Genomic DNA, 23,946 nt, shown 5'->3' with positions numbered 1-23,946 from the left:
ACTCTTTGGTCTCTGCTGTGAGGTCAGGATTTTCTGTTTCACTAGTCCTGTGCCTAAACCAAACCATTCGTCTGTGTGACCCTCACTTGCCTGCTCTGAACCCAGGAGACACGTAAACACTCCTGGGCCAATTTAGTAAGTAAACTAATAAATCCAGGGTCAGCTTTGTTCATCTTAGTTCGAATTCCAGTGTGTTAAGTTTTCATGTAAACCTGTTTGTAAGATAAGATGAGGCAGCTAAGACAGGAATCGGCCAAGTTTGTTATAGTCAAAACCTGGACTAGTAGTGTGGAGATGACTGTCTTTCATGGAAATTAAACTATTATTTAGCAAGGTCAAAAACAATTGGCTTCCACTGTGGATGAGGAACCTGACCCAGAGAAGGGAAATGATCAAGACAGTGACTCCATTTCACACTGAGGAAGTATGAGGCCTGTCTGAACCTGCCTGGGAGGGGGAGGGGAAGACCAGGGTTGCCCAGGATCTTAGGCCAGTTGCTAGTGGTTAGAACCCTGACTGACCAGAGTTGAAGAATGGAGATACTGAACTAGTCACCCTTCTCACTGGCTAACTCTGCTCCCAGCAGGCATGGTGTGTGTGTGTGTGTGTGTGTGTGTGTGTGTGTGTGTGTGTGTCTGTCTGTGTGTGTGTTTGTGTGTGTGTGTTGTGTGTAGATATTAGGCCTTGGGCTAGTCACTTAACTTCTTTGAGTCAGCCGCCTCCTCTAAGAGTGGGAGAGTAATTCCTACCTCATAGGGCTGTGGCAAGGAATAATAATGCATTGCAATGCTCACAGTGAAGCACTCAAGAAATGGTATGGAGGGGAATAGCTGAATTCTCTCCGAATATATAACAGAGAACCATAATAATGATATGTTTCTGCTATTCTGTAAGCTTCTCAGCCTAGAGACTCTTCAAATAGGGCTGTGAATCCTTAGCTGGCCACTTACAAGAAGGACCATCAAGAATCAAACTTGTGGGCTGGCCACGGGAAAAAAGGTGATTTCAGGCCTACTGAGAGCTCTCCCAGAAATCGGGTCCATTCCTCACTCCATTCCCTGGTCCTACCAGGAAAGACCCCAAGAAATAGACAATAGCTGTTTCCAACAGCTGTCTGACCCCAGACAAACAGCTTCCCTCTGTGTCCAGCTGCCACTTCTCAGGGGCCTGTAAAGGTGATCACCAGGGTTCTTAGAAGAGGAGGTTGTGAGGGTGCAATCAGCACTATCTTTAGGATGGCTATCACACACACACACACACACACACACACACACACAGAGAGAGAGAGAGAGAGAGAGAGAGAGAGAGAGAGAGAGAGAGAGAGAGAGAACATCTAACAGACCCATAACTACAACAACAGAACTGCTGCTGTGTCCAGGCTCTTCCTCCTGTGGATCAGGCATGCAAACTATTTACTCCAGGGTTCTTAGTTTGGTAGCTCTGACTTTCCCAGCACACATCATCCATGCCTTGCATTAGTAGAGATGGGCTTTTTAGGTTCCTCCTTCTGGCTGTGAGTCGCTAAAACAGAGGCAGACACTGCCACTCAGTTGGTGTCTTTATTTATACTTGTTTGCCATTTCCCATGGGGAACTGTTAAAGGGAGAAGCGAGAAGGCTGAGAAGGAAGCCGCTGGCTTGGTTCTCCTCCATCCAGTGGAGGAGGTGACTGAGGATGTTCTAGAGTGCACAAGGAAGCCATTGCTATATGGGCTGAGATGCACCATGAAGTGATGTCAGACCACCTGAGTCCTGTCAGGAAATATGGCATAATAGAAAACTGAAAAGGTTGAAGGAAATGAACAAAGTGCATACAAAGCAAACTGCTAATGTAGTTCAGACATTAGGACATCCACAAGTGAGAAACCAGGTGTCTCCAACTGCCACCTGGACACACCTGTATCCCACTGTCCTGTGCCAGGATGTTGGGCCACCAGTGCCCTCCTAAGACAGTCTCTGTTGGCTCTGAGGGTGCTGTGAGCCATAGAAGATCACAGTGGATCATGGATGGGAAGAGCCTGAAGTGTGAAGCACCAGGGCAGCCTACAGGAGGGCTGCATTGAGAAGATCCAAGCATCCCTTAAGGTGGGGAGGAAGAGGAGAAGCACCTGGGAGTGGTACAATAAGCACCTTTCTTTGGGTACAGAAAGAAGACACTCTCTTAACTCTTCAATCACCAGGTGAGGGAGAAGGCTGATTAACTACAGAGCTGAAGGCAGGGTAGCCACGCCCCTTCACATCCTTCCCCAGGATTCTGGGCCTGGTGTGCAGTGACGATTGCAAGGTCTATGGGAACAGGGCCAGCTCAGCAGCCCAGCCAGTCCGATTTGACGCTCCCAAATCTCACACTCTTCAGACTTTGGTTCTCCAGCTTCAGGTAATAGGCACCTTTGAAGAAGTAGCTGTGACCTGAAAGAGACAAGGAAGAGAGATTGGACCTACTCTGACCTGACATGGCACATAGGAGGTCCTTCCTAGAAGTCATCGCATCTGCCTGGCATAGGGAAGAGGCTTGTCAACCTGGGAAGACCCTCTGGGCTGGATGAAGAGGAATGGCTAGGAAACGAGGTCTCCCAGTCTTTGACTGCTGGATTCTGAGCTAGGGATCAGGACACCAACCTCTTAGAGCAGTGGTTCTCAACTCTTGGGTCCCAACCCATTTGGTGCCACAGATCTGATATCCTGCATATCAGCTATTTACATTAAAATTCATAAGAGTAGCAAATTACAGTTATGAATATGACAAAAATAATTTTATGGTTGGTGTCAGCACAACATGAGGAACTGTGTTAAAGCGTAACATCATTAGGAAGGTTGAGAACCACTCTCTTAGAGCTTGATATGAAATTAAATTAGGTAAATCTTGCTGCTGGTAACAGCAGTACCTTCCTGAGCACAAGCACCAAGCCAAGCACTTTCATACATCAGGGGATGGGAAGCAAGAGCAACCCAGGACTATCAGGTTTATTATGTTCATACAAATATTTGCTTCATTTTGTCTTTAATTCTGTACAGTTTGCCAAGATGCAAATACATCTGGTAATGTCATATGAATACGTAGATGTCTGGCCTCTCTTTAAACCTCTAAAATATCTAAAAGACCACAAGACTCTACTCTTGCAGGCCTGCAATCATCAAACTGAGAAGCTACCCTTCCCTGCCAATCATTCACTCACCTCTGGTTCCTTACAACACACACACACACTCTCTCTCTCTCTCTCTCTCTCTCTCTCTCTCTCTCTCTCTCTCACTCACACACACACACACACACACACACACACACACACACACACACACACACACACACACACCACCTTAAAAATAAAAAAACTTTTGTGGAACTGAATTAAAACCTCCTCTCAAAAGCCAAACTGACTTCATTTCCAGGATGCTAGAGAGTCACAGAAGCCTCCTTGGGAATATGGTTTTCAAATTCCAAATGCTATACTGTGTGACACTGCAAAGAAGCAAGCAGCTGGGTGGGAGATCACTGCCACGGGAGTGGCAGAGCATGACAAAGTTTGCCTTGTCTCAAGTGGAGCCGTGCTTCTGATGGGAGGTGCTCACAAGGCCTCCTGAGAAACCCAATACAGCCTGGCTCAACCCCCAGAATGAATCCAGGGCACCAGGCCATGTTCCTGGTCCCTGGAGGCCTCCCAGCCCTCCTCTGCTGTGGCTGCAGGCCCTGCAGCTGTGAAGGGGCCTTTCTAGGTCTTACAGCCTGGAGCTTGGCTGGTGCAGCAAGGGGTCAGGAGACTGGCTGCCTTCCCAGCACTGAGCTAAAGGGACTGGTTTGTTTTCCAGAACCGAATGACTGCCCTGCAGGAGTGTGTACAAAGGAGGAGCTGCTTCCTGGCTGGGGCAGACAATCCTAGAATGCCAACAGTGGCCTGGGTAGCTCACCACCGCCCTGCAGAGCCACAACTGCATCCAGGTTGTCGGGGATGGCGTTCCAGGAATCTGCAATGAGCTTAGGGAAACCAGGATCCATTTTCTTCTTCACCTCATTGTATCTAGGGAAAGAGACAGGGAAAAGCAAATGGCCTCTCTGAAGGCCAACACCCCGACCGCTGACCACTTTCACCACCACCACCCCCCAATCCTGGAGAGAAGGCCCAAAGATGGCACAGAGTGGGTTTCGGTTTCGGAAAAAGACTTTGACCTTCACAAGGGAAGCAGCAGCAGTGCAAGGGCCTAGACATGGCCTGGTTCTGAACCCACACTACTACTTCCTAATGGGTTGGCCTGAGACCATCCCTAAGAGCAACAGTGTCATGGCTACCAAGAAGCACATGTTTGTGTCTCTTCTGTGTCTGGTATTCATCAGAGATTTGGGAATTGATAGTTCCCTTGCCAACTTTTTTAAAAAAAATTCTTTTGAGATTTATTTATTTTTATTTTTTTATGTGTTTAGGTGTTTTGCCTGCATATTTGCCTGTGTATCATGTGAATGAATGCCCTCAAAAGCCAGAAGAGGCAGTCAGATCCCCTGGACCTAGGGTTATATATTGATGTTTATGAGCCCTGTGGGTACTGGGAATTGAACCCAGGATTTCTGGAAGAGTACATAGTACTGTTGACTGCTCAGCCATCTCTCCAGCCCTCCCTCACAACCTTTGATTCCTGGCTGCAGTCTAAGGACCAATGGGCCAGACCCATGATTCTTTCACTGTGTGATCTGAACAAATTGCTGCTTCTTCATCTGTCAAGCAGAGATGACAAGCCATGTCTGGGAGTTAACCAAGGCTCAGAGAGTGAGGTTACAATGCAATGTAGTGGGTATGAGCTCAAGGGCATGAGTCACTGGCAGACTGCATGCCACTCCAGTCCCAGCTGCGGCTGTCACAGTACATGTTCCACTGGGCCCTGTCTTTAATCCAGGTCAATACCTTGAGCATGATGAAGTCTTTGTCCATGGCTGCTGTTTTAAGTTTCTTGGAGAACGTGTTAATTGCTGTCCTTTTATTCCTTCCTTCGCATTCCCTCCCTCCTCCCCTCAACCTACTAGTTTTATTATACAGATTTAACACTACAAAAGCTAATGTGCTTCTACTGTGTGCCTGTGGATATCTCGGTAGAAGAGAAAATTTCTAAGCAGATCACTTTGGATCCCATCCTGGTGATGGGCAAACTTTCTTTCCTCTGCACAGTGTCCTGGATGGCTCTCCTTTTCCCCCAGTACAGCCCGACCACCTCCACCAGGGGTTCCAAGCATAGGTTACCCTAAGGCTCTTTTGTAGGGGTTTCTCTTTCAATTTATCACCCCAAGAACTGTCAATCACACCTTCATAACCACAGCTTCATCTGAAACAGTTTCTTGAGAAGGCTGTTTCTTCATGGCCCAAGTTACTAAAACCAAGTTCCCTAGCTCAAAAGCCCATGCCCCCAACTGACCACCACTGAGCCCACAGTATTACAAAGCTCCTGGAATAACAATGGTACAGAGATATGTGTCTTAAGCCCCAAAGACTTCCCCTAGGACAAGCAGAGGGTTTGAATCAACCCCATTGTATAGGTGAGACTCAGAGAAGTGAAACAGCTTGCTTCTAGAAAGTTCTTTTCATCCAGAAAGACTACAGTGCTATGTCAGGAGAGGTGTCACCTCCTCCCTCTAGCCTCATTATCTTGACAGCTTATCTACAGATGTAGAAGGTGCAATATAGAGTGTCAGAAGAGACATTTGTGTCCCAGGTTTTCCATGTGTCCTTGACCCATTTCAGCCTTAGTATTCTTTGTCCATAAATAGAGCTGATAACAATATCTACATTAAATGAAAAATCCAGATGCTATGCACAGCCTCTACCTAAAGCAAGGCACAGGTCTGGAAGGAATATTAGATGCAAATGTATATAAATTCTGTGCACAGCACATAAAGGACTCTGAATATATATTTGTGGTCTTGGTGGGAACTTTCAAAGACAGCAGTTGAGGTCTTACTGGCATGCTGGGGATAGCTGCTCACCCCAGTCACTCTAAACTCTCTCTTTCTCCTGAAACCATGGTCCAAGAAAGTGTCTCAAGCTCTTGTGCCACCTTTCCTGAGAGGGACCTGTCTCCTTAAAATGCACAGTCCAGAATCTAGGATCAGCACTATCTACCCTAGCCCCTTTACTGAAGGCTCATGGGGCTTCCTCAGCAGAGGACAGTATCTGTTCTGTCATCTAGAGCTGGAGGAAGGCCTTGTCAAAGAAAAGGACTAGAAGAAATCAGCAAAGCATTTCAAGGCCTATGAGTCGGTGTATGCATGCACACTCCTGCTCATATGGGACATGTCTGTTCTTGCATGTGTACACACATAGGGTGTGTAGAGGAAGACTGTGAGAGAGCTCCCCACACAGTGCCGGGGAATCACCTAGACTTTAGGATTCTGAGATTCCTGAGTCACATGTCTTTGACTCTCCACTTCTCTGGCCCACTACATTCAGATTTAAAAATTTAGAGTACCCATAAATTCAAGAGCCTAAGATGCCATTCAAAGTACGTGGGCGTGCTGGGGAGTGTTCCGGAGCCCATGGGTGAAAGGTCTGCTCAGCGGTTTCCTGACAGACTGTTTTTCTTTTTCAGGCTTGAGATACCAATCAGCTTAGGTTGCTAAGTGTCTCAGCAGTGCCTTCAGAATTCCACACTGCCACGGGCAGCCTGGGGACATAGCAGCTTCTGAATCAGGGCAGTTTCTCGTGTGGGGAGAGGGGAAGAGAAGGAAGAGACTGAGACCTCAAAGGAAGCAGGAATGTTTGTTGAGGGACAGCAAAGTCTGGAAGTTAGTTCCATCAGTGGTTCCTGATACGGTTTGGCTGCCTGGACAACCACAGAAGCAGGGAGGAAAGGGAGAAAACTGCAAAGCTTTTGTCCTTCCACCCTTTTCCTCATTGATCAAATGACCTAGAGGACACAGCCAGGGAGGCACTGGGGAGAAAGGGGAGAAGCAGCTTTAAGCAAAGCTCTAGGCCAGCACACTTACATATAAGTAGACCAAGTCCTTCTAGTTTCTCTGGGCCTAAGTTTTCTAATGGCTAAGTTGTAAAGGATTATAAGCACGCTCCTGAGTTTGAGCTATGCCTATGAGCACTGCTTTTGCTGGCCCATCATTTGGATCTTTGCCTCTCAGTGCTAGAGCCTTCTCTCCTGATTCTAAACTGCTCCCCTGCCAGTCTTCACCACTGGCCAGGCCTGCAGACTTGAGGGAGGGAGCCTGCTGCAGACAAGGGGGAGAGTGTCTGCCTGCTGCTGACATGGAGGAGGGTCTCTGCTGCTTCAGACATGGGGGAGGGTGCCTGTGGCTCCCTGGGCCTGGTTTGGATTTTGTCTTCCTCATTTCCCTCTGCTGCCTTGCCTATACCTTCCCTCCCTGAGTCTCCACAGCCTCAGGAAGAAAAGTACATTCTCCAAGGTCAGGATGCCAGGGCTCAAAGCCCAGCTGTCATTTCATGGCCATGGGACCTGAAGCTAGTTATTTAACCTTTTGAAACCCTGTTTTCTGCATGTGAAAAGTGGGAAGAATAGTGGTTCCTACTTCATTGGGCCTTACAATAGCATCTGGCATACAATAGCAACAGTAGCAGCAATTATCTGCTGTGAGTTGCCATAGCACAAGGGTCTAGAGTAGATATCTGCAGGCCCAATCAGAGGCACCTGAAAAAGGAAAGAGGATTCTAGCCAGAATAACCCTAACTATGTCATGAGGAGGGAGCACTCTGTGGTATCTTCTCTTGGAGGGCCTGCTACCAAAAAGGCTAAAAACCAGGGGTGGGATGTCTAACCACACTGTGTTTATCAAGCCACAGAGTATCTTGCCCCATAAAACTAGCCATACTGCCATTCCACGTAGCCTCCCCCCTACCTCCAGAACTTGTCTCCAGCGAAGATGTATGTCTTCTTGTTCTTACTCCAGTTAAAGGCAGCGTCTACTCGCTCGACATCAGGGGGCAACCCCAGGCTGGTCAGTGGTTTGGGGTACCCTCGCTCCAGGGTGCTGGCAGAATAGACCCAGTACTCATTCCCTGAGGGAAGGGGCAGAAGGTGGGTTAGTGGCTGTGGGGAAATGCCTCAGGCCAATCCTGCCCAACTCACGTCTGGCAAAAGATCCTACTGGGCCTTCCTCAACAGGGAATGACCTTCTGCTCATATCCCAGCTCCATAACTAGAAGCAGGCCTCATCACAGGATTATGTTTAGTTTCACTTTGGTTTTGAGATAAGAGCTCAAGTATATAATCCAGGCTGGCCTTGAATTTCTGATCCTCCTGCCTCTACCTCCTGAGTACTAGGATTATAAGGAGGCCATAAAACCTTGTCTCAAAACAAAGATAAAGGTAACAAGCCTAGTTAAAAAAAAATGGTTGTTTGGAGTCTACAAGAACAGTTTGTTTCTATCTTGTTTTTAGATGCCACCTTACTGTAACTAATATTCAAATAGATGTACCTTAAAAGCATTTTATGTTTAAAATGATGGTCTGGGGGCTACAGAGATGGTTTAGTGGTTAAGGCTGCTTCCTGCTCTTCCTGAGGACTAGAGTTAGATTCCCTGAACCCAGGTTGGGCAGCTTACAGCCTCTGCCTCCAGGTTCCTGCCTTGAGTTCCATCCCCGACTTCCCTGGATGATAGGAGGTAAGATGAAATATGCCCTTTCTTTCCCTAGCTGTAGAAACCCTAAGACACACCTGTAACTCCAGCTGTGGCGGGGGGCAGGGTGGGGGACGACACACAGACACACGACACCAATGCCTCTGGCCTCTGTGGGCAACTTCACTTGTGTCCACACGCTGGCCCCACATACAGACAGACATACACAATATAATGTTTTTAAAAGTTTGGGGTTGGGGATGCATCTTGGTTAGTAGAGAGCTAAGTTCTAGTCACAGCATCAAATTAGACCAGGTGTTAAAGGTCACCTATAGCTGCACAGCAAGTTTGAAGCCAGCCTGGATTTCACAAAACCCTGTCTGTCTGTCTGTCTCCTTCCGTGTGTCTGTGTGTGTGTCTCACACACACAGGCACACACACACTCTAAAGGTCTAACTAAAGCAGCTACTGGCCAAGGCTCTAGCACTAGAAAGATGTTAGGGAAACGGCACTGGAAGGAGATTCTGTTTCCTTTAGGAAAGGAACCAGAAGATTGACAAAGGGCCCAGGGGAAAGAAAACTTTCCCCGTGTGGGTGGGGCTAGTTGATGCTGGGTGTCTAGACTAACCTCCCAGATAAATCCCATGTGTGTTGGCTATTTCTTTTCTTTTTGTCAGCTTGACACAAGCTAAAGTTATCTGAGAAAGAAGACTCAATTGAGGACAAATGCCTCCATGAAATTGGCCTGTTGGCAAGCACTTGAAATGTTTTTCTTAATTAGTGATTGATGTAGGTGGCCCTGGAGTGTATAAGAAAGCAGGCTGAGCAAGCACAATGGGACCAAGCCAGTGTTTGTCCATGGTTTCTGGTTTGGTTCCTGGCTTGAGTTCCTGCCCTGACTTGCCTTCATGCTACACTACAACTGTAAGCTGAGATAAACCCCTTCCTACCCAAGTTACTTTTGAACATGGTGTTCCATCACAGCAATAAAACCAAGACACTGTGCTTTGGGAAATGATGTGGAAATGGATCCTTAAAGGAGATGGCACACGTGCAGGAGCCTGGGAACTGTGGTTTGTTGGAGGAATAGATCCAGTTAAACGGGAACCGAGGGCCAGCAAGAGCCTTCCACACACCTGCGAAGAACACAGCTTTCTCTTCCTGCGGGGCCTCATACACAGCATCGATCTTTTCTGGGAGCTCAGGCCAGAAAGTGGCCACCAGCAACGGCCCTGTGGGCTTGTCACGTGGTGTCACTGTCCGCCAAATAAACCTGGGGACAGGAATGAGACACAAGAAGTTACACCTTCCATCACTCTGCAGCTATCTGTGCTATTGGTTTGGGAGCCAGCGGAGGCAGGGACTGATGGCTCTTCAAAGCATTTTCTGAATTTAAATGGAATGAATCTATGTGCCTTGGCAAAATAAGAGCTACATTTACTAAGGGCATACTGAGAGCACATTTATGAATGAGCCTTGTAAAATGTAACACTCATAACTGCATAGCATGTGTGCTTGGTGATCTGCTCAGCATCCGGCATCTCTCTCTCTAGCATCCTTCCTCTCAGCTCCACACTTATAACCACCCTTCAACCCCAGGAGCCCCTGCTGCCCACGACCTCATCCTCAGCCTAGAAATGAGGTCTGGGTGTCTCCAACCTTTTGACATCATAACATGACTTGTCATTGCATTACCAAAACAAAAGCTATCCTCAGCTGCATGTGGCCTTAGTGACAGGTTAGTCACAGGTGAGCCAGTGTATCTCTAACTGTGATCCTCGACCAGTGGGCTGAGCAGCACCTGGGTATGTGTTAGAAATGCAAATTTCTGGACCTGACCTGAGATCTGTAGAGCAGATTTCTCTGGCTTATGGTTGAGACTCTGTTTGAACAAGCCTTCCAGATGACTCTGTTTGCCAAAGATGGTTAGTTTACCATTCCTTGCCATGTGTCTTACATCAGAATGACAAGATTGAGCAGATAGATCAGTATCTCACCTCTAGACATCTCGCTTTCTCCCTCCCACCTGATTGCACACTCCGGCTGGCGGTGGGAAGTCTGTGGTCCTAACTGCAGCTGGCAATCATCTTAGAACCCAATCTTGGCATACACACTATGCAAGGTGTCAATGGACAAAGGCAGGTTGATTTCCCTCCTCTGCCCTTTAAAACAGCCTCACCCCTGGACACTGTATCAAGAAAGAGCCTTTTTCCCACTTTTTAACTGGGGGCAGGAGAGGGTGATAGCTCTATTACTTGTAGCAGCACACACAAGCAGGCTCGTGATCCTAATTTGCCAAACAGCCCTTAGATAGATTATGCTATTACCTGGATTTAAATCCACATCCAACTCCAAAATCCATATTCAAGAATCCTGTAGTACTGCCCTGTCCTCCCAGAGCCTGGCACTGATATTTGTATATGCTCACTGTTTAATTATTTACAGTGAATCAATTCAGTGAGCCCAATGAACACACATTTAGGTCCTTTTGATACAAAGTGTGATGTAGTGTCAGAACCAGTCCTAGCCTGGGCATGGGTTCAGAGCCATTTCTGAGATTCCCACTTCTGACAGCTCTACATGTGGTCACAGTTTCCACAGTGACAAGGGTGCCAAGCTAGGGACCTTGCTGGAGACTACAGTCTCCACTTACCTCACCTCCCTTTCTACAGGTTACAGCTGGACATCAGTGGTATGGATAATCATTAGTACTGATTTGGGCACTAAGACCTAACTATAATTGACGTAGTGCATTTTGAGCCTCTCCAGGCTCTCTGTCCCACACTGTGTAAGTCAGGAACTTTTATCTGTCCCTGCTTTGTGATTCCTAACCTGCCACTGCTGTCACCATCCACCAGAATGCTGCTTCCCCTCAAAGGTCCTGTTGAGAGGACACTCCCACCATGAAGCCTTCCCTGACTGGGACATCTGTACAGAGCTCTTTGTATTACTGTCCCTTTGTTATGACTTTCTTCCCCTAACCACAAAGGTAGTATACCATCAAAGAACCTCCAAATCATGGGGGCAACTGGGTAAAATGCAGATGCTATGCCTTGCCCCTACAGAGTCCTGTCAAAGGACTCAGGAAAGAGGGCAGAAACCCATATTTTTTAATATCCCATTCTAGTGGTTCTAGTGTAGAAGGCCTGTGCACTTTTCTTGAGAACAGTGATGTGACATTAAATAGACGCCCCTAGCCCCATCATACTGTCTTCCTCTCCTTAGCTACTATCAAGGTAACTGGCACAATAGCTGCTAAATTATGGTTTGTTGAGATGACAGCTAATGAACTAACCAAACACACTCTGTGCTGGCATTATTCTAAGCTCTAAACTCATCTGATTCTTATTTCTGCTATATTTGATAGGGTAAAATATTAGTCCCATCTTAGAGATGGGCAAACAGAGGAGCAAAGAAATGATTAGCTTACTTGTAACCATACAACTGGTAGAGAGCTAGTGTAGTATTCTACATCCAAAGCCCATTTTCCTAACTAGTATACTCTATGATGGATGTATGAGTGAATAATAGAATCAATGTATGGAAGGATAATGAAGACTAGATGGTCAGAAGAAGATGGTAGGTAGATAGATAGATGAATAGATGAGGGTAGGGATAGATGGGTAGATAATAGACAGAGAGATGGAAGGATGAACTCTATAACTCCTAGACAGTTCTTACCATTACAGAGGGATCGGGGGCATTAGGGTGATTCTCGGCCTTCTGTCATGACCATAGCCTTGAACAATGAAAGAAATAATCTCTCTCCACCTATGGTCACTTGCTATCTCTGCAGACAGCAATTTGGCCACTTGAGATCAATAGCATTTAGGGAGAAGGTCAATGGAAGGCTGGCTAATTCCCCTACATTCTTCTCTCCTACTTTAGAATCATGTCTGGATGTGCCTTACTATATGACAATACAGTCTATCTTTCAGGGCTGAGCTGGGTTGACTGGGATGCCCAACTTAGCTATGCTCTTTGACTTCATCTGTAGAAGATTCTTAGATGTGACATGCATCAAATCCTTCAATGTATGTGTATGGTTTTATTTGGCCTCTTATACTCTGTCATCTGCCACAAGTCTCCGCTAACTACAGGAGAATGAGTGATGTGTAGAATGTACTTGACCCCCTACTGCTGCAAAAGCCTAGACAAGACCCCTGGCAAACCCATAATTTGAGAGAACCACCTATGTGGTAAGCTGCCAAGACACTGCTTACTGAAGATCATTCTGAGAGGCCCCAGGGGTCCTCAACATACAGTGGGAACACAAGAACCATGAGAAGGGACAGAGAGCCAGAAAGACAAACCCAGTCTCACTCACCGGTCCTTGAAGAAGAAGATCTCACCACGGATCTGGGCAATGCCATCAAAGACAATGTCCTGTTTGCAGATCTCGGGAGTGACAGGTCCCAGCGTAGGTGTGGGGCCAGTACCAGTGTCAGTATCAGCGTCAGGGGAGGGCCCTGGGGAATGGAGAGACACCTGAATTTAGACTCTCCCCAGCAACAAGATTTCTCATCACCAGGCTGGACCCAGTACTGCTCACTTAACCCATAAAGGCTGGAAGGAAGAAACACCTGCCTCAGTGTCTCCTGCACTTAGAGAGGGGAACTAAGGGAAACCTGAATCATGTGTGGTCTCTTACTTTAGGGACAGGGAAGTCTGGGGCCCCTCTAGGGTGTGACACTTTCTTAAGGGTTCCCTTTTTGTTCCTTATGATGAGCAGCCACATTTGAGGAAACTGAATCTGGAGAGGTGAATTGCTGCATCTTTTTCAGCTAACTTGTGGCAGGGCAGGACTGTAACGCCACACCTCACTTTCTAGTTCTCTAGTTCTTTCCCAAGTTCAGTGTCCCTAGACTTCCCCAGATAGGTTCTACTTTCACTATTTTGCCTGGTCCAGGAACCACAAGGACTATTATATAATAGATTTCCTTCCTTCCTCCCTCCCTCCCTCCCTCCCTCCCTCCCTTCCTTCCTTCCTTCCTTCCGGCAATGGAATGGCTTTTTAACCTCTAGCCTCTCCAAAAGTAGCATAAAAATAGGCAGTCACTGGTTGCAGGAACCAATTGTTATGTTTCTATTGCCAATTCAAACATCAACATCTTCAATCCCATGCCAGAGAAAATCCTGCCCTGTAGTCAGCTCACTCTTCTGGACACTGAACCCTACTTGGCAACTGAAACCTCATTCAACCTCAGTTTACACACCTAGAAAATGGAGAGCCCTAGAAATAGCAAGCCAAGAGGGGCGTGAATGGCTAGTTTAGAAAGGACGGGGTTGGCTGAGCAGCCCCCTTTGAAGCATTACTCCAAAGCCCAAAGACCAGTACCATTCATGTCCTTGGCTATTCTGGCTAGATAAGATATGGCATTTTCCACTTCTGTGGACTCCCATCCAGGCTGTGGGATGGTTGTAGACACCTCCACCCCGGAGAGGCCCTCAAGCTGAGGCTTACCGTAGAGCTCCTGGATCCCCTTGATGTCATCATGAGATAAGCGGAAGTTCTTAGTGTAAGTGTAGATAGGAGCCATCAGAGCTCCAGGGTCCTGTGAGTGCTCCAGCCCCAATGCATGACCGAACTCATGGGCTGCCACAAGGAACAGGCTGTATCCTGAATGCCAAAGCAGGAACAGGGGGTAGGATTTGAGAGAGAGAGAGAGGAGGGAAGGGAGATGAGGCAGGCATCAAGACTTGCCTCATATGAAGGAAACTTTGGGAAACTTCTCCGGGGTGGACCTAAAAGTTCTGCAAGTGGCATGTATTGATTTTTCCCTTGTTCTGTTGCTTTTGAGTCAGTCAGCCAGCATCAGCTTGCCCTTTCCCAATGATGGCTGCATGTGGTATGAGGGATAGCATCTGCTTCAAGTCTCATCTGTTAAAAACCCTGCTTCCTGCTCTTTGTGAGAGTCAATGTCAAACATGCTGCTCTAAGTCTCAAAGAAGATGAGCAATAGAGATAGTCTAGCCTCAGGGCTTCACCATTTCTGCCCAGGGAAAGGAGTAAAACATCCCCAGGGAATGTGACTTGATAATGTAACATTCGCCTAGCACACAACATCTGCAGCCTCATAGGGAAACTGAAAGAAAACATACATGCCTGTATGTGCTGCTCAGGTTTGGCCACCGAGAGCCGGCACATCATGTACCTTACCCTGGTGGGATTGAATTATCCCACGAGTCCCGCTACCATGAAAAAATACACCCAAATTCTGTTCCTGGCTATCTAGGACATGTGACCTTATTTGGGGATGCCATTCAAATGGAAGGCAGAGCCAAGGTGTTATATGTCTACAGTCCCAGTACTTGATACGGTGAAGTAGGAGAGATCAACGCGGGTCACATAGTGAAACCCTGTCTCAAATAAATGATTAAGTTATGGTGCTACCTCATTGCAGTGCATGGGCTCTTAACTCAATGTGGATCATGACTTCATAAGAGGAGAGAGAAAGAGACAGGCACAGATATAGAACAGAGATGGACATGTAATGACAGAGGCAGCCAATAAAGTGACACAGCTCAGTTTAAAACACTTTGGTTTTAAACTCCAGCCTCCAGAATCAGGAAAGAATCAGTTTATGTTGTTTTTAAGCCACCAGTATGTTATGCTTTTTATATGGCAACCTGAGGGGCCACAAACTCTTCAAATGGATGGAGACCCCATCTTTGGCAGAAGTTGCACCGAGAGGCGATGTCAGCATATCTCCTAGCATAGCATTTGAGGGCAAGACAAACTCCTAAGAAAAACTCGTTTGGACAGCTGTGGCATTCACCAAGGTCTATTTCATCATGGGGAGGGGGGAGTGAAACACCAGTAACAGAGGGAAAGAGTATCCCAGTTAGCATTAACAGTCCATGTGAAACAGCCTAGAATCATAGCTAAAAACTCTCAATTGAGTAGTTGCCTTCATTAGGTTGGTCTCTGGGCATGTCTGTACAGAACTGTATTATTGTTAATTGATACAAGAGAACACAGCCTACTGTGGGCAGCTCCATTCCCTGGGCTGGTGTCCTGAGCTATGTAAGAAAGCTAGCAAAGCATGAGCCTGTGAGCCAGACTATGAGACAGGCAAGTGGTGTTCCTGCATGGTTCCTGCCCAGGCTCTTTCCTTAAGTTCCTGTCCTGACTTCCTTCGATACATTGTAACCTGAGAGTGTAAGGCTGTTTGTTCCCATTTCCTCCCTAAGTGTTTATTTACAACAACAAAAACGAAACTAGAACAGAGGCTCATTCTGTCAGGCTCTAGACCCGTCCTGATTATTTGAATGTCTTTGGGGTACCTGAAACCTGAAGCCCTGGGCCTCTGGGCGCTGAAAGATAGGCCCAAAGCACCCTGCTCAGTTCTGACAACAGTAAGGTCACTACTGACTGTTTTCTGTTGCCTGCCTGGAAAGGTGGCTGGAGTGGAAGGCAAGAATGGAAAGAGCATGGCAGATACCCACCAAGGATCAGTGGCTAGTAATAGGGTCTCACTTTGGAAACTGTGTAAATGTTTGCCTGAATTGGCTGGTCCTAAGCAAGAAACCTGTCTTCACTGTGGCTGAGCAGAGTCTCTGCTCAGATGGGGAGGTCTGAGAGCACAATGGGGTATCTTGTTGTAGTGGTTTGAAAGACAATGGGCCCCAAAGGGAGTAGCACTATTAGGTGAGGTCTTGATGGAGGAAGTATGTCACTGTGGGGGCAGGCTTTGAGGTCTCTTTTGCTCAAGCTTTCCTCAGTGTGACTGTTAGTGGACTTCAGTGTGACTGTAGGTCAACTTCCTGTTGCCTGCAAGATGTAGCACTCTCGGCTGCAGCACGACATCTGCCTGCACGCTGCTGTGCTCCCCTTCATGATGATAATAGACTGAACCTCTGAAAGTGTAAGCAAGCCATGCCAGATGGTTTCTTTGTAAGAGTTGCCGTGGGCATGGTGTCTCTTCACAGCAATAAAAACCCTAAGACACTTGTCTAGGGACAATGTCTGATCTGAAAATAGTCTGACCCTCAGAATAGTCTAGCTCAGGTGTGGAGGAGTGTCTGGTGTCTCTACCAAAAGCCAGGGCTTCATACCTTGGTCAGGACAGAAGCCCCACTTCCGGTCATCATCATAGGTAGCTGTGGTCGCACACCATATTTTCCCATCATTGCGACCGGCACTGGTGCAGCTCTCATATTTGTTGCCCAGGAAAGTGAAGGGGAAGACACATGGAGCACCTTCTGAATTTCCTCCCACAGTGGACATAGCTGTTGGGTAAGGAACACAGGTCAAGGGGCAGCAGAGGATCTAAGGCCACTACCAGGAAACAAAGACAAGATATTGACATTAACATACACTCACTGGAAAGGGATGCTGTGTGTGGACAAGTGGGTATTGAATGGCAAAATGCTTGCCTCTGAGGGTCAGAGAGAGGCAGTGATACCCACCGGTCTCTGGGCAGAATCCATATTTCTTATCTCGGTCATAGTCCTCAGTGGTGCCACACCAGCGGTAGCCGTCTGTGCGGCCCTCGGTGGTACAGCTGTTGTAGGAAGTGCCCTGGAAACGGAACGGGAACTTGCAGGGCTGTCCATCTGCATTGCCTCCCATGGTAAATAAGGCTGGGGAAAGAAAGAGAGGAAGAAGATGCCACTGAGAGAGATGTCTGCCTGGGCAGAGCTGGCTAGTCAACCACTTGCTGGCTCATGCAAACCAAATGGTTGCTGTGTTAAAAATATTAATTACAAACAATCTCTAGGGAATAGAGAGATGGCTCTGCAGTTAAAAGCAACAGCTGCTCTTCCAGAGAATTCAAGTTTGGTTTCCAGCACCCAGGTCAGACAGTTCACAACCATTTGTAACTACAACTCTGGGGAATTTGATGCCTCTGACCTCGGAGGGTACCTGCACTCATGTGTACATACTCACATAAAGACCCACACACCTACACATAATTTAAAATGATAACATAAATCTAAAAGGCCACTTTCCCCTCATTATAGTGAAGATCTGCTCCTCCGAGAAAACTCCAGTCCTTTCTGGACAGTTTTACTGCTGCTGTGGCCCCTGCAGAATGGAGAGGAGAAGGAGGCAGGGACAGCTGTTGTCTAAGCCTCCCGTTCTGAGAACTGCAGGATAGGGCCATGACTGGAGAATAGAGAGCGGTAGAATCAAGGTCAGCCTGTCTGTCTTGGGCTCTTCCAAGCTTTCTGTCCCTCTATCCACTCCAGAGTTACAAAATGGTGTGGATCTGGAATTGCCAACTAGCAAAACCACAAGTACGTAACAAGGACCATCTGTGCACAGCAGTGCCAGAGGTGACATCACCAGGCCTGTTAACTCTACCACGGGCTGAATGGAGCCCAACCCCTGGCATCCCAATGCAGAACTTGGGGGTGGGGGTCTCTATCTTCAGTTCAACCCTAAACAAGAAACCTTTCCTAATGAAGCAGGAGGTGTGAGACCTAGGGAAGAGGTGAAACTGAGTCGAGACTCTGGATGATTTAGAGTGGGGAACAGCTAAGTGACCACTCGGATCCCACCAGCTGTGTTTCTGCCACCCAGAAGCCCATCTCCTCTGGGACCCACACGCCTCCCAAAGAGAAGGTTGGAGAGCAGACACTGAGTCAGCCATCAGGAGGGCCTGAGTAATCAGAATTTGCTGTTCCAAACCCAAACACGTGTGCACTGTGCGTACTTGCACCTGGCTAAGGACCAAAGAAATGGCCAGTGTCTGACACAGAGGGAACCTTTCCAAGCTCGTGAAGGTGGAGGCTGTTTCTGTATCTATCCATGAAGCCTGTTCTATCAGAAGGGCTGAATCAGAGGTTTCTGTCTTTCCTCGTGTCCTACTGGGAAATGCAAGACACAGACTTTTCTTTTAAAATCCCTGGTTTGCTAATAGTCAATTGCTTGAGTTTTAGTACATAGTTTAGCTTCAGTGGTAAAAGCATAAACAGGCTGTGGGTAGAGATCAGTGGTGGAGGAGAATGTGTCTAGCATGTGTGAGGCCATGGGTTGGATGTCTCAAAGAAAGAAGGAAAAGGAGAAATGTAAACAGGAAGACAACTAGAAACTCTTTGTTTCTTCCCTTCTGTCTGGATGATTGGTGCCAGTGTTGTTTTGCAATAGGGACAGGGAGAGTTGCAAACATACATACACAATTATATACAACTACAGTCCTTCCTCAACCCAAACAAACTGCCCTTAATTAGTCCATACCCCAGAGAGATTTTATGGGCTGGGGAATAAGCTAATACTTAGAAGTATGGCTGTATTTTCTCCCATTTCTCCAACATTTACTGGGCTTCTGATCTCTGGAACCATCAAGTGAGATGGCCTGACCAAATATGAAGTCGTGCATACTGTTAAAACGATTTATGATTAGAAAGCATATCCAGGATGTTTTCAAAGTTCCCCTTTCCGCACTTTTACCTCAAGTGATGGTAGATGGAGAAAAAACGTTTTTGAGCTTGAATGAGCACGGGGTGAACTCGCGAGCGCGCGCGCGCACGCACACACACACACACACACACACACACACACACACACACACACACACTGAGTAGAGCTAGGTGTCTTTGCCATGACACAAAGACAGAAATCAGAATTAGATGTCATAGCTGTGACCTCTTACACTGACTCTCAGTACAGTAGGACCAGTGTGGGAGAGAGGGCTAATACGCTCAGATTACAGACCCTACTTCAATCAAGGCTTGGACTGAGCCTTGTTCTCCTCCCACAGCTAAGCCTTCCATCCATCTCTGTGCCTCAACTCTCTTATCCTCCTGTTTTCCTGTCCTCCTGTTCTTGAGCCCTGGGTCTTGTTTGGAGTGCATAGTGGCCCTAGAAACAATCTAAGGTTATTCTCATGTGTGTTAGAAAAAAAATAATATACCAAATCCACAATTTCACAAATAATACTGCTAACAGTGAGACTTTCAAAAACCTGAAGTGACTTATGTAGATATAAAGTAAGTACATATGGTCATACATCACAAAAATAACATTGAAGTCACAACAGACCATGATGGTCCCATGTGACAGTGGTCCCATAAGGCCAGATTGGCTGGTTACTTTGTAACCTTCTCAACTTGTGTAAGGAGTCTGTGTTCACACAGTGATGATGAACTTCTACAAAATATACATTTTTGGAACGTGTACCTGACATTAATCAATATATAGCTATAACAGTAGAAGAGGGACACAATGATGGCTAAAATCAAGATAATGGACATGGGTGAGGGGATGATGGTTGACTGGCCTGTGGAATGTGGAGGGGGAAAGCATAGCAGGAACCTAGGTAGGCTGGGGGTCTGGGTAGGATAAGGGTTGGGTCCAGGGTAGCTGCTCACCTTCATGGGGGCAGAAGCCGTACTTGCCATCCTTCTCGAAGTTGTAGGTGGTGGAACACCAGAGGAAGCCATCGCTGCGGCCGGCATCAGTGCAGCTGTTGTATTCCCGGCCATTAAACAGGAAGGGGAACTTGCAGTACTCGCCATCAGCATTTCCATACTTTACCCGGACCACTGCAGGGCATACAGAGATGGAACACACCTCTCCAGGGCCTTCATCAGACACTAGGCTGTGGGCTCACCCTGGAAGCTGACTTCCCTACCCCTCTCAATGCCCCGATCCCATCAGAACAGAAGAAAGGCTTAAGGTTGGTTTTGGTTGCTAGGGGACAGAGAAGCAAGCCAGTAGAGGCTATCTTACCTTGCCCTTCCCCCAGGGTCCACAGCTCATCGTCATCAAAGTGAGAGTCTCCCCCAACACCAGTACCCGGGGCGAAGGCATGTGCCAGGAGTCCATCCTTGCCATCAAATGGGTATCCATCTCCATGCTCTGAAACCCACATTGATTCTTAGCTCTTAGCATTCCTCACTCCCACCACTTGGTCCTTAAGTCTAGTCACAGCCTAAGCTGTGTCCTCTGTCCTCCAAGCACCTGTCCCCTTCCCTTTTCCCATTGTGGTTATCTAGGATAGGCATTGCAGGGAGTTAATGAAAAAGCTCTGGCTTGGTTGCTACCATTCTGTGGCCCAAACTACTCTCAAGTCCACATGGTCCTCTTCACCTGCACCACTGACCTCTGCTGTCTTCATTGATCTCAAAATCACTGTGCCCATCCACACGCCTCCAGTGCCACTAAGGCATGCTAACCACGTGCTTTCCTGACACCCATGACCTCCCATCAACACTGTCTTCCTCACCATGCCCTACTCTCCTGGCAGATTGTCATCACTACCCAGAGAGCTGGCCCTCAGGCCCACTGTGACAGCATGCTCACCTTACTTACTCCCATGTCTACACTGTTCTTCCCCTCCATCTGCCTTCATTGCTTTACCACCTGGTATCTATACCACCAGCCTTCATATTTACACTGCAACCAGTTCATACCAACAGCTTAAAGATGGTGGTTTGACCCCAGATTCTATTCCACTTCCTCCTATGTTGCTCTTGTGACAACTGAATTTTAATTAAAAAGGTCTTTCATATTACTTTAAGTCCAATAAGCCACTTAGGGGCTGTCATTTAGAGGGTGCAGTAGATTTTCACTGTGTACACTGCAGTGCATTCTCTGCTCTCACAGCCGTGGCTCTCCAGGGTCTGGGCAGTGTTCTGCTATTTCCATCTAATCCACATCAAGTGTCTACACCTTCTTGGTAAGCTGCCCTCAGGATCCCCAAATGTTTCAAAAGTCTACATGGCCCTGCTGTCTCTATGTTGACCCACTTTCCAGCCCCCCTTCTGCCTACCCCAGCGACCAAAGTTGATCATGATGTCAGCTTCCCCGTCATGGATTCGAGAAAAGCGTAGTGGAGTCACATCACTCCATACTTGTAAGGCCCGAGCAAAGGCATCATCCACTGTCTCGGGGTCCAGGTCAGGTGTGTAACCAATGATCCTAGAGAGGGGAGAAATGCATGTGAGTGTGCATATGCAACCGTGCAAATGTCTACGTGCCCAGTGTGTGTGCATGAGTGTGTGCCTAAGTGCCCTGATGTTTCCAGAATCCCAGACTTTCTCATCTCTCACTTCTGTCTGGGACAAGGGCACCAGAGACCTAAACAGCAAATAGCAGACAAAAGGCAGAGATCTCACCCTTGATAAACACCAGCTACACAGGATAGAGCTCTTAGCCTAATTAGCAACCAATCATAACAACACAAGATTAAAAGCACAATTATCAGCTGCTCATCAAACTTCCTTGACCTACTCCAATGACCCAAGTGATAATATCACCAACACTTACTAGACCCTTTCTCTGTAACAAACATTGTAGAAGCCCTTGATTTACATGTAATCTAATTTAGTTCCCCAATCACCCCTATGAGAAGTAGATTTTTTAGCCCTCTTTCATAAGCAAGGATACCAACTCAGACTGCACGAGAATAAGACCAGTGCCCCAAGATTAGTGAGTATGAGACTCAAGTCTAGGTCTGCCTGGCTTGTCACCAAGAACTCTGTATGAAGAGTCTCTGAATTTTCGTATTTCAGTAATGACACTTTATGGGCCCCCTGAATTGGAAAGGCAAGTCCCAAGAAGACTCACATCCCTCAGGCTGCTGGCCCTGCATCCCCAGCCCCCCCCCCTTGGCACCTGTATGTGAGCTGGTTCTTGTCCCACTTGGGCTTTCGGGGAAAGAAGTTGTAGTTGGCCACATCCGGGTTGCCACAGCGTGGCTTCCGCATGGTCTCGATGGTATTCTGGTCAAGGTCACCTGTCTGAGGCAGCCCAAAGAATTTCTGCATCTTCTTGAGGGTGTCCTTCAGCACGAAAAGATTGCAGCTCTCCATGGGGCAGCCGTAGAAAGTATTCAAGTATTGCTGAAAGAGACAGGTAGTCAGTCTCAAAGCTAGGAGCCACATTGGGATGGCAAAGCACACAGTCCCAACTACTCCCCAAACATCCCCTACTTGGGACAGAACAGAATCAAGGAGTCCAAGGACACAGAGTGGAGTCTTAGGCTCCCAAATGAGTTCTGTCACTGGATGGCATGCACCTGTAAATGGCGTGGTTACCAACTTTTTTTCTCTGAATGTAGCAGATGTTATGTACCACCCACTATATATAAGACAGCTTAAAAGAGTTGCTTGATATGAAACCACTCACACATGGCAGCTCTGGATTTGACACCAAGCAGTGTACTCCAGAGCCCATGCTTGAACCCTGATACTCCAGCATCTATCTGGTTGAACCTCCCAACAGGCCTAGGCATACATTGCCCTCCTCCTTCTTTCTTTCTTTCTTTCTTTCTTTCTTTCTTTCTTTCTTTTTCTATAAAGAAATCCAAGAATTTTGTGCATGGGATTTGGTAGCATACCTGTGTTCAAATTTTCACCCACAGTTTCTCAACAGAGACAAGTCTTATTCTTCAGAGGGTCTGCCCTAAACTAGCAGCCAGCTGCTCAACAAACATTGTTTGATGCCTGCCCCCAGTCAATTATCCTTGTTCTATTGCCAGGGTAAACTGATGATCAAGACAGGCACTTCTAGTCTGTAAGATCCAAAACCCAGTGCAGGAACGTGAGTGGAAATCACAAAGAAACGAAGAATTAAATATGTGGGAAGGGCTGGCTGGAGCGGTGAAAGGAACCAGAAGTGATGCTGACTGGTTCTCACATCCTTGGAGGCAGTACACAAAGCGGGGGAAGGAGGGCATGACAGTAGTGCTGATAATGGCAATATAACAGTCCTAATGCCCGATGTTTACTGAGTGCTTCCCCGGTGCCAAATGCTCGTCTAAGTATCTGAGAGCACCTGCCCACTTATCACAAAGATGGATGGGTGCCGTTCTGACCCTCTGACTTCAAAGAAATGGCCACTCCTGAAGTTACATCAGTCATCAGTGATCACCAGGCCAGTAGGTTAATACACTCCCTGAGAGGGTTTGCAGGGAGTAGTATTTAAGTTCAAAGTGCCCCCCCTTTTTTTTCTTTCTTTTTGTTTTATGTCTTTTTCATTTTCAAGTCCAAGCTCAAGTTGAACCGAGGACCCTCCTGTCCCAGTTTCCCCAGGACTGACTTCACAAGTGTGCACCACCATGATTGATTGCAACCCCCCACCCCCACCCTGCTTGTTAACTTCTCTCCACTTGCACTACCTCTGGGCAACAAAGGCTTCGGCTACAGAAGGCGTGAATACCCAGGTAACTGCTCAGAAGTTCCACTCTTAATATCAGCCATTGGATGCATCACTGCTTTTAGACCCTTGAAAAAAGTAGCACTGTGAATACTTAAAGATTGCCCAACCCATCTACCCAGAGAGTATGGAGGCTGTAAAGGGAGGGCTGTGGAGAGACAGTTGGTGTCTCATGCAGCAAAACGCTGTCCAAAGGCATGTGATTCCTAGTTCTGTGTTGACTGGGAAGGAGACTAGCTGGAGGATTTCTAGAATGATTGACTAAAGGCAATAAAGG

At 47.2% G+C, this 23,946-nt stretch overlaps 1 protein-coding gene across 1 annotated transcript; it reads right to left on the bottom strand.

Annotated features, from left to right (window-relative positions):
- Positions 1-1,540: 1,540 nt before the first annotated feature.
- Mmp2 (matrix metallopeptidase 2) lies at positions 1,541-22,340 on the bottom strand. The gene is made up of 12 exons (XM_035442584.1): positions 22,128-22,340; positions 21,283-21,431; positions 20,241-20,369; positions 19,880-20,053; positions 16,973-17,146; positions 16,619-16,792; positions 14,025-14,180; positions 12,888-13,029; positions 9,697-9,833; positions 7,840-7,999; positions 3,903-4,012; positions 1,541-2,408 (listed from the first exon to the last, which is right to left on the bottom strand). The coding sequence occupies exons 1-12, from the start codon at positions 22,322-22,324 to the stop codon at positions 2,305-2,307; spliced, it is 1,806 nt and encodes a 601-aa protein (XP_035298475.1). The 5' UTR covers positions 22,325-22,340; the 3' UTR covers positions 1,541-2,304.
- Positions 22,341-23,946: the final 1,606 nt, after the last annotated feature.

This window comes from Cricetulus griseus, chromosome 3 (genome assembly GCF_003668045.3).
Source record: "Cricetulus griseus strain 17A/GY chromosome 3, alternate assembly CriGri-PICRH-1.0, whole genome shotgun sequence".
NCBI lineage: Eukaryota > Metazoa > Chordata > Mammalia > Rodentia > Cricetidae > Cricetulus > Cricetulus griseus.
This window is presented reverse-complemented; position numbering and strand designations above follow the sequence as displayed.

What these genes read in the sequence shown, in the direction of transcription:
- Mmp2 (XM_035442584.1), bottom strand. Translation starts at nt 22,324, where the DNA reads ATGGAGAGCTGCAATCTTTTCGTGCTGAAGGACACCCTCAAGAAGATG. An exon ending in GACCCTGGGGGAAGGGCAAG is followed by an intron (nt 20,054 to 20,240) that starts GTAAGATAGCCT and finishes TATGCCCTGCAG; the next exon opens with TGGTCCGGGTAAAGTATGGA. An exon ending in GAAAGCTGTGTTCTTCGCAG is followed by an intron (nt 8,000 to 9,696) that starts GTGTGTGGAAGG and finishes CCCTTCCCTCAG; the next exon opens with GGAATGAGTACTGGGTCTAT.